The sequence below is a fragment of the Alnus glutinosa genome, chromosome 3 (genome assembly GCF_958979055.1).
Source record: "Alnus glutinosa chromosome 3, dhAlnGlut1.1, whole genome shotgun sequence".
Lineage (NCBI taxonomy): Eukaryota > Viridiplantae > Streptophyta > Magnoliopsida > Fagales > Betulaceae > Alnus > Alnus glutinosa.
The window spans coordinates 15149507-15159974 of NC_084888.1; the positions used below are offsets into that span (position 1 = coordinate 15149507).

Sequence of the window (10468 nt, forward strand, 5' to 3'; positions counted from 1 at the left end):
TCAAAAAAATAATTTTGTTAAAAATATTTACGAAGAAAAATATTTTACGTCAAAACAATCAGAGCATAAATTAATGATTTTCTATCCACGCGCTTTTAGAATAAACAATCATTAATTTAACGATACTAACCTGTGGGCCGAGCTAAGACGTGTATACATATGGTTAAGCAGGTGTTAGATATGATCAGAAAGAAAAAGGGGATCAATTAGATTGAAAACAACTAGAAAATAAAACATAAACAATCAAATAAAGTGGTCGCTCACCATAATATGGATCAAAGCAATGCCTAGACAATTTCGATCATAATCCATTAATCAACAATTAATAATTAAAAACCAGCCTAATCAAGTTGTTTAACATCACCATCCTCGTTAAAATGAAATGGGTCAATCCTCATCGTGCCTCCAAACAAAAACAATTATACAAACACACTACTCGATCGCTACCAACCCTACTATATAATCTTTACAATTAATTCGTTCATCCATTCTTTCAAACACCTAATCATCATCATCCACCATCCACAGTAAAAATTGATCAGCAAGTACTGTAGAACTCAACAAGCTCATCCATGGACCCCAACTGAGTCTCAGCGTTCTCGAGCATCCACAGCAAGTGCTCGAACAGCACCACCTCACAAGCGACCGCAACCCCGTCATGACCATCTTCACCCGACTTGTCCACCAGCTCCTGGAACAGCGGATGATCCATAATTTCGGAGCTTACAAGGTACCGCCGCCGAGACTTTCCCACATAGACTGCATGAAGTTCCTCCTTTAAGACCTCGTCGGATTCGTTTGCGACCGCTATGGAGCTGGCGGAGCGGGTGAGCTTGGTGAATGACGGCCATCTCTTTATGGCTGACTTGAGCTTCGTTAGCTTTCCAACTCTGGCCATCTTCAAAACTGTTAATTTGATGGTTTTGTTGTGTGGAAAGGGTGAGGGAAGGTTCGTATATAAGGCCATGGAGGAGAGAGTGAGAGAGGAAGACAGGGCGCATGGCCCACTGTGTGAAACCAGCTAAGAATGAGATATGTGGGAGCAAAACCAGTTGCGCACAGTTTGGCTGTTATATGTACATAATTACCCCTTCCCAACCCCTTAATTTTTTATTTTTTATTTATTTTTTAAATATTATTATTTCTTATAATTATATGTTATTCTTTTTTATTAATTAGCAACGTTCAAGTCGGGTGACTCTTATATAATTAAATGATGTGGTATTAAACTCGGTCTTTAGATCTATACATTTTTTTTTTCAAGTTCTGATCCAATGACTGATTTTTATTGTCACGTCATTCAATTTTATGAAAGTTGCCAGTTATACAAAATCTATTGAATAGTATTACTCGGCTCAATAACATATAAAAGAAAAGTATGTTACATATCATATCAATATCTCACGTACAGGTATTTCACTCTCTTAATGGAGTAATACTAAAAGGAATACTCATATATATCCTCTTTGAGTAGTACTCCTCCAAAAATTAATGTTGCTTTTAAAATCATTATTTAACAAGGTGATTTTAAAAGCCACATCAATTTTTGAATAACTGATCAAGAAAAACACGAATCCTCCTTATAGCATTACTTCTCTTAATATGGCTATAAACCCTTGAATTTTTATTTTTTATTTTTTATTTTATTTTTTAAGCAAAAGCTGATACAAGAGTGAATTGACACTGCCATATGATCCATTACGCATGCGAAATAGTAAGTGAGATATTGGTATAATATATAGCATTACTAGCATATGTATGATATATGAAACATTTTCATTATCTCTCTCTTAATTACCATATATATATATATATATATATAAGCTATATTCCATTGCACTTTTCTTGCCAAGAGTAGGATATGTATATATAGAAGTAAGTTAAGTAACTAAAAACAACATGTTTGTAAACATTTGGGGCCTACACCAATTTTGTGATATATATTAATATCACTATAAAGATGGCCGAGGATGTATACAAACTAGAAAGCATTGAAAACGTAAGGTAATTATATAAATTGTAGGTGGTTGGTTATTGTTCTTGCTGTTGTCCATATATGGTAGGATCATTAATTAACAGCAACGAAGTTTTTTATAAGCTGTTGGTTGGTAAGCAGGCCACCAGCTTCCATCACAAAAAACAAATAGGGTTTTTGTTTCCAAGTGATCGAGAAAGATTGTAAACTTGTCATCTTTTATTTATACACCCTTTCTCCAATTGTACTCTCTTTTGTCTTTGCTTATCAAGAACGTTATGAGTTGGGGGAATTTTCCTTTGCCCACCACACTTTATAAATTAGGTATTGATTTTTGTGCTTTTATCATTTTCGTTGTGTAGATCCCAAGAACATGTATGAAAAATGAAATTAAAAATAATTAGAAAAAAGCAAGGAATTGTCTCAAGCAGAGGGTTTTCTATAAATGCATTCGATCTACTTGGAGGACAAAAAAGAAAAAGGAAACAAGTAATTAATTCTATAATTAATTAAAGAGATCGAGACAGAGAAAAACTTAGAACATGTGACCTTGTTTGTGGTCCAAGAGCCTCGATCAGCAAGTCCAAAACTCCAACAAAAGTAGTTGTGGTCCAAGACAAGTTCTTCTCACCAACTTGTCTCGTTAGTTGGGGGTACGTACGTACCAAATTGCAAGCCACACTTTATTTTGTTTCTTAATTAGCTTGTTCGTTTGGTACGTAACCCAAGCCCAAGGGCTCTCCTTTTAATAAGTGGGGGTCTCAGCATCTAATTAAGCCATTGCCAAGTTAATTACTATGATGTACATGCATGGTCGATCTTCCTTTGATGCATCCATGGCCCCAATCTCGAGTATGCTTTGTTAGGCTTAGGCGGGATGTGCTTAAAAGGAAATCAGCTTTGGATCACGTGCATGCATGCTTTACAAAAAGAAATAAACAAGATTGTTTAAGATTCAAAGATTGAAACAATCTATGCAAATTATTTGGAAAGGAAGAGTGTGTTTGGTGTAAGAGAAGGAATAGCAGACAGAACCAAACGACTACCTGGAAGAAGATTGCAATGTTTCATGGAGCAAGGGACATTGTGATCTACATATTCGATCTCTCTGGACTCTGGAGGATCTTCACTCAACTACTATCAACGTATCCTCTTGGGATTATAATTAAATTTTGGATAACGTGTTTCTCTGTTTGATGAGTTGCTAGCAATTTAATTAAGCAGCTAATTATCTGTTCAAATTGTTAGTATTATATTATGGAGGCAGTTTGAGGATTCATAAGAAGAGAGAGAAACTTTTTGTTAATTTGTTCGTTTGTTTTTTTTTTTCCTCATTGATACTAGTGAAGAAAAAACGTTGTTGCAATCTCAGTATGAGTAATGCTATAAGGAGAATCCATGTTCTCCTTAAATTGGCGTAGAAAAATGAAATAATATTCGGTCTTTAAGCATTAGGATTAGAGTTAGGGTTCAATGTTTTAGTCTATTTAAGCATACTTTTTCGATTGTAGTAGTCAGCCTAGGATTCAGATTATGATAAATGAAAACATTAAAAGTTTTGTTTGAGATATGATTTCTTTTGAGATGCGATTTCTTTTTTCTTTTGATGGCATGGTCCAATAAATCTAACCACTGGATTCCAAACTAAGTGCCAAATGTGCTATCAAAGCGCCACTAGCGCCTTATAGCCCACGCCACACACGCGTGTGCGTTCGGTGCAAAAGAATATACACGTAAGAGTATACACTCAAATATTACTTTAAATGCTTAAAGTATGTTGAACCTTATAAATGTCAACTATAATTTATTTTCTTTCTTTTTTTTATGTGAAACTATATTCATTTAATGCTCTTTAATACATTCCTTTTAAAACATTCTCGAGACACAAAATAAATATATATACATATTAATTTTGAAAATATTTTAACAACATCAACCATCTTCCTCACCTCCTTACCACTATCTTTTATACCACCGCAACCCATTGTTTCAGGAACCACAACAATCTTTGAATCCCCAGAAACTTCCAATTCGTCTTTGCTCAACACTACCCTCCGATCCACCAACTTCAGGATGATCTTCATGTACAATTACGACATCTGTGTCCACGATCCTTTCAGAGATAACGTCTGCAACCGATCTCATCGCCTTACCCCTTCCTCGACCCCCTCTAGCTTTCCTCGCCGTCAAAATTAGCTAGGGAATGCCTCCAGGATAGAGAGAATCGCAGGATCCATCAAGAAACTTGAAGAAATCAGTCCGGAATTCGAGATTATCTCCAATTCTAAACCCTAGTTACGACAAAATCCAAGGCCTAGCTAACCCGGGTTTCTCAATTCTACGGAGACCGTCATGCCACGTCAACAAGCAAGTTGTCTCTCTTCTTAAAGTTTGTCCTCTCATTTTTCTCAATACACCCTGTCAAACTGAGCAAATCGAGGCGCAGTTTGGCCCGTAACTAATGAAGTTCATATTGTTCCAATGGTTTGATGAAAACGTGATTTTTTTTTTTTTATTATTATTATTTTAAGGGTATCCTCCGTTGTAATGTATTTCGTTTGCTGAACGACTACCTTATCAAGATAGTGGTCGAACTTTTCGAATACAGTAACTTTCTTGCATTAATGTGATGGTTAAAGGAAACATTTCGAGTATGTAACAATCCAAGAACAGCTCTTTAACAAGCATAATAACATTCACTTTTGATATGCATGAAAAACAGAATTTATGGATATATGCAACGCTCCATCCATTGTGAGTGAGGATTGTGTCCAAGTTGTAAAAGAGATTGTACATTTAGCATTTTCTGATGCTTGTTAAAAGTTGTTAGGGCTTTATAGGGATCGCAAGTTCCTAATGTTCTTCAGGCACGTGTTTCTTCTTGTTCTTCTTTATGTCCATTAGATTTGTTCTTGACACTGGAGAACCTTTGTTTAGATTCACATATTTCAATGTCATCTTGGTGGGATAGTAGCCAGGGAAGGTGGGTAGCGATTTGATTTATTTTATTTAGCATTTGTATTATATCTTAGGGTTAAATATTTTATTAGTACTTTGAGTATTAAGCATTTTTAAATTTAGTATGTGAGTTTTTATTTGTATTATATGTGGTACTTGAGTTAGGGGTAAAAATTCATTAGGTACTTCTATCAGATTTTTCGTCCTTAAATTAATGGTCTGCCACGTGTCAACTACTGAGGTTGACACGTGGATATAATTTTAAAAAAAATTATAAAAAAAAATTGAAAAAAAAAGAGGAGGGGTGGCTTGGCCGACCACCCCCATGGGCAAACCCTCCAAATTTTTTTTTAGAGGGTTTGGCCTATGATGGTGGTTCGGCCACCCACATAATTTTTATTTTTATTTTTTTTGTCGGTAGTTCAGCCACCCCAGATCAGCCAAGGGTTAATCACGCCTTGGTCAAAATGGGGGTAGATGGTGAGTCACCCCTCTTCTTTTTTCTTTTTCTTTTTTCTTTTTTATTTTTTTATTTTTTATTTTTTTATTTTTATATAATTTTTTTGAAGATTTTTATTTTTAATTATTTTTATATATTGCCACATGTGAACCTCAACGGTTGATACGTGACAGACCGTTAATCTTAAGACGGAAAATTTAACAGAGATACCAAATAAGTTTTTACCCCTGACTCAGGTACCACCTATGATACAAATGAAAACTCATGTACTAAATTTAAAAACACTTAAAATTCAGGTATCAATGAAGTATTTAACCCTATATCTTATATGGTAGTTGGACTGAAGAGTTGTAGCCCATTTTTCACTATTAGGTTAGTTGAAAGTCAGGCTTATTTACGTAATAATTAGACTTATTTAATTGGTTGTTACTTTGTTAGAACATTCACGATAGGTACCCTATAGATGTTTCTCTTCCTTAAATATAGGGAATATATATATATATATATATATATATATATAAATGAAAAATAAAAACAGTTTGCACCAGCATCTCCATAGGTTTTTTAAACATCGAGTAAGCTATTATGCTTCCCAATGTATAGAAAAAATATTTATCTCTCATCTCTCATCTCTTTGCTTTTCATTGGAAATTTTGTAAAAAAAAAAAAAAAAAAAAAATGCTAAGGGTAAGTAGGGAACTTATATTTTGTAAAAGAATAATATTTAATTGATATATGAAAAATATAAATTTTAAAAAAAACAAACGCTTGCACCAATTTTTCTATAGGTTCCTAAACATTGGGTACGCTTAGGGGCGGATGGAAGAGGGATCGAGACTCGAGAGGGGGCAAATGCCTCATCTCAACCCCTAAAATTCTCTTACACTCGATAAAATTTTCTCAAATACCTCTTTTGCCCACTCTCATACGCTTATCAGGGACATAGACATTACCGATGGGGGCAAACGACGGATAAAGTTTCACAATTTCAGACTTTAGACTTGTAGGGTTTCAGTTTCAAAGATTTAAAAATTCAGTTAAGCTCAAGACAAAGAGGATGTAAATGGTGTGTTTGAATTGTACTTTTGAGTTACTGCTTTTATATGTTAGGTTTCACTAAGTATCGTTTGATTTGCGGAATGAGTATTCTATTGGAAAATGGAATAATTATTACTGGGAATAAAAGAGAGTGGAATGGAATGTCTATTCCTGCTCTTTAGTTTAATAACAACTCATATACTTTAATTGGAATCCAATTAAAATTACTAAAAAAATTTCACATTATTTTTTTTATTTAAAAAAAATACGCAAATTATATATATATAACAAAAAAACAAAACAAATAAAAAACATTTTTTTTTTTTTGAAAACTAGTGGGTGGTCTGTGCTACCCCGGCTCAATATATGGGTGGTTGACCACTCTAAAGGCATTGTAGATGGGTTTTTTTTTTTTTTTTTTTTTTTTTGAAAAGTACACTTTACCCCACTAAAGTATCCACCCATTTGCATTTTGACGTCCAATGTTCAAAAATCAACAATAGACTCCCCAAGCTATCCAACTTTGGCAAATAGTACCTACTGTCCATGTTGTCCATCTCTTTGGACGGAAATGAGGTCACATTCATTGCACATGACATTTTTAAGGATGCATCAAGACCATTTTGCCCCTCTTCCATTCAGTGAAATTTAATGCACTTTGACCCGGTAAGTTCGGGTCTTGACCTTTTGCAAATCTAGACCCGGTCTCAGGCCCAGGTGACAAAGCTGGAACCTCAACAGTCAGCGTGAATACCGAAGCCAAAGGAGAGCTAGAGGGAACGGTCTCCAGCTGCACCAACTCCATCGAAGCCGGTTGCGCCAGCTCCAATGGCTAAACCCCCTGCGTCGTCGCCACCTGCGGTTGCTCCATTGAGCTCACCACCAGCTCCGGTTCCGGTTAGCCTCTGCTTGCACCAGAGAAGTCTCCTTCGTCCCTTGCTTATTAGTTTTTTATTTCAGTTTTTAAGAGAATAATTGTATTTTAGGAATATTTTGACAAAAGTGATATTTTTGGCACACTTTAGTAGTTTGTTGGGTCACATTAGTGCATAAGAAAATTCATGGGGCTATTCCAAAATCGGTTGTTAGTTTAAGAAGTTTTTTTTTTTTTTTTTTTTTTTTTTTTTTTTTTTAATTTTTTTAATTTTTCCTTATTAAAAAGAAAAGAAATATTAAAAAAAAAAAAAAATCTAAAAACAACCAGAATGCTCTTAGCTATGGGATATAAATAAAGCAGTCTGTTCGACAACCCACTTGATACTCGCTCGATTTAGCCCGATTGAAACTCAAGTTCAATACTGTAGAAACTCGCTCGTTACTGTAGAAGCCCACTCGATTAGTAAGTGATACATACCCGACTCGCTCGACAATACTCAATAGGGGCTTGTGAGTTCAGCTCATTTAAAGCTCGACTAGATCGTTCGCCCAGTAGTCTGACTCGTTAGCTCATTCATATCTTTTATATATATATAGTAATTAACTATATGTTACTCGATTTTTTTTGTATACATATATATACACACACACACACTAAATAAGCATATAATACACTATCTAAGTAAATATTGTATTACATATTAAATATAATACTTTGATAATAGTATTTAATATGTTAAACTAACATATTAAGTTATTAATAGTTGTTTGAAGGTTGTTCATAAACTCGGACTTGAACTTCGCTTTGATCACACATTGAAAAAATTAATAGCCTACCTCAAGTTTTGGTTGAGCCGAGCTTGTTGAGTAACCCGGCTCGGCTCCACTTGGCTCGAATGTCATTATCAACGAGCTCAGCTCGAATGCTCAAGTTTTAAACAAGCCGAGCTTGAATACATATTAAAACACATATTTTATATCTCAGCTCGAATTCGAATTCGACTATTTACACTCGACTCATAAACGAGCCAATCTTGAAATTTTCAAACTCGACTCGACTCGATTACTTCCTTATAGCTAACTGTTAAAAAAAAAAAAAAACTTTGGAGATTCTCAAATCAGTCACTCGTATCATCATTTTCATTCATACATTTCCACAAGCACCATTTATCATAAAATTACGTTCGAAAAGTGTATTACAACATTAGATTTGATTATTTTGAGTTCAATTGTTTTTGCGTTCTAATTCGGTTTTCTTTGGAATCTGTTTGTGCTTCGGTGCTTGTCACTTTGTTCAGTAATCAGTACAATATATAGGAATTTGGTGAAGGAGGTGAATGTTTTCACTCGCTAATGGAATCTTACTGTTGCACGGTGATAACCAACCACATCACACATGGATGGCCAATTGAACGAAGCCACGTCAACAACCAGTAAACCCGTCAGATGGTTCCACAGTATCTCGACAATTACACGTGTAAGCACGACTTCCCTCCAAAAACCCAATGGATTTTCCAGACCCTTCGGATGTCCCTCTCGAACTTTCCTCTCCCTTCACTTTTCTCCTATTTAAACATTCCCACATTTCTCGGGAAACAATCAGCTGCTTGACTCGTTTAGCCTTCTCTTCTCAGAACTCTCTCTCTCGCTTTTAGCGCGCTACTCGGGAAGACCATTTAGGCCTATACAGGTTAGCATTTGGGGTTCTTTTTTCCTTTCTTTTCCTTTTCTTTTGACGGTTCGATAGTTTTTTGTTCCTCAATTTCTCGGGAACCAAACGTGGTTAACTATTTTCTTTTCTTTTGTATTGGGTTAGTCTAGTTGTCCTTGAATTGGGTACGATTTGTTTAATTTAGTCACTTTTTTTTTCTTTTTTTTGGCGCGTAAGTTTACCCCACTTGTATCCGTTTTCCCTCACTCTTTTCCAATTTTCACTAGAAACAAACAGAGTACTAGCTTCTTGAGCTTGAAGACTTACTAATTAAGTCGTAAACACTTCTGGGTCAGCCTGAATGTTTTGCTTACACCCTTCACTTGTACGCATTTTGCTTCACTTTCTCTTATCTCTCTGCTTTTTCACGTGAAACAAACAGATCACGAGCAACAGAATTTGGGGAAAAATCCCAAAATTGTATTGCTCGTCTCCACAGTTTAGCGCTAATGGGTCATTTTGTAATTCTTGGTTAAGGCTCTTGATTGTTGTTTGGTCGCTAAATGTGTTTCTGAGGTTGTGCAGAGCATTTAGTGGGTTGCTGGGAAGTGAAAATGAGCCGTGTTGTAGCGGATTCGAACGCGTTCGGCGGAGACTTGGCGTCGGCGGTGGGCCACCTGTTCAATTTCCGTGAGAGCGTTGACAAATTCATGTTTCCTTCGCTGCCACATCATGCCAATGACAACAAGGGCATGTCGAACATTCCGGTTGACATTTTGGACACCCCCAAGGATTACATCTTCTACATGGACGTGCCCGGTGTGCCCAAGTCTGATATTCAGGTGCCAATTTCTTTTCCACCCCACCTTCCCCATGTTGTGTTTTTTGTGAGTGTGCGATGTGGGAGGTTGATTTTTAGAGTTGTTTTAGGGGATTCTTTAAATGTTGTGGGAGGTTGATAAAGAAGAGAATGGAATTAATATTTGTTGAAATGTTTAATGAATTTGATCGTTGCAGGTGACTGTGGTAGATGAGAAAACTCTCGTGATCCGAAGTGGGGGGAAGAGAAAACGTGAAGATGGTGAGGAGGAAGGGTGCAAGTACCTCAGGCTTGAGAGGAGGGCAACCCAAAAGCTCTTGAGGAAGTTCCAATTGCCTGAAAATGCCAATGTTTCCGCCGTCACAGCCAAGTGCGAAAATGGGGTTTTAACTGTGGTTGTTGGGAAGCTTCCTCCACCGGCCAAGGCCAAATCCGTCGAAGTTGCCATTTCCTGAAGGAGATTTGGGGTTCACGGAGGGGAAGACCAAACCGGGATTAAGAGTTTTTGGATTTCTATTTAGTGTCTGCAACATGCTGTACATGGTTGCTAGTTTAGGTTCAGCGTTTGGACGGTTCGAGGAAATCTTTTAAGAGAAAAGAAAATGGGCTTGTTTTCTCTGATTCACATGATGTTAGTTTAACGTCTATAATCACTTTTTGAAATTTTCTTATGGTTCTGAAAGCCCTTGC

At 36.1% G+C, this 10468-nt stretch overlaps 2 protein-coding genes across 2 annotated transcripts; one reads left to right on the top strand and one right to left on the bottom strand.

Moving 5' to 3' along the window:
* Window positions 1–271: 271 nt before the first annotated feature.
* On the bottom strand, window positions 272–1032 carry LOC133863964 (auxin-responsive protein SAUR78-like). The gene has a single exon (XM_062300137.1). It carries the CDS (start codon window positions 965–967, stop codon window positions 539–541), a length of 429 nt encoding a protein of 142 aa, XP_062156121.1. The 5' UTR covers window positions 968–1032; the 3' UTR covers window positions 272–538.
* A 7807-nt stretch (window positions 1033–8839) lies between these two features.
* On the top strand, window positions 8840–10403 carry LOC133862442 (17.4 kDa class III heat shock protein). The gene is made up of 3 exons (XM_062298258.1): window positions 8840–8997; window positions 9544–9800; window positions 9976–10403. Exons 2-3 carry the CDS (start codon window positions 9573–9575, stop codon window positions 10231–10233), a joined length of 486 nt encoding a protein of 161 aa, XP_062154242.1. The 5' UTR covers window positions 8840–8997; window positions 9544–9572; the 3' UTR covers window positions 10234–10403.
* The last annotated feature ends 65 nt before the right edge of the window (window positions 10404–10468 follow it).

Excerpts from the sequence above, each read along its gene's own strand:
- LOC133863964 (XM_062300137.1), bottom strand. The coding sequence starts at position 967 with ATGGCCTTATATACGAACCTTCCCTCACCCTTTCCACACAACAAAACC.
- LOC133862442 (XM_062298258.1), top strand. The coding sequence starts at position 9,573 with ATGAGCCGTGTTGTAGCGGATTCGAACGCGTTCGGCGGAGACTTGGCG. Across the intron at positions 9,801-9,975 it reads TGCCCAAGTCTGATATTCAG|GTGACTGTGGTAGATGAGAA; the intron begins GTGCCAATTTCT and ends TGATCGTTGCAG.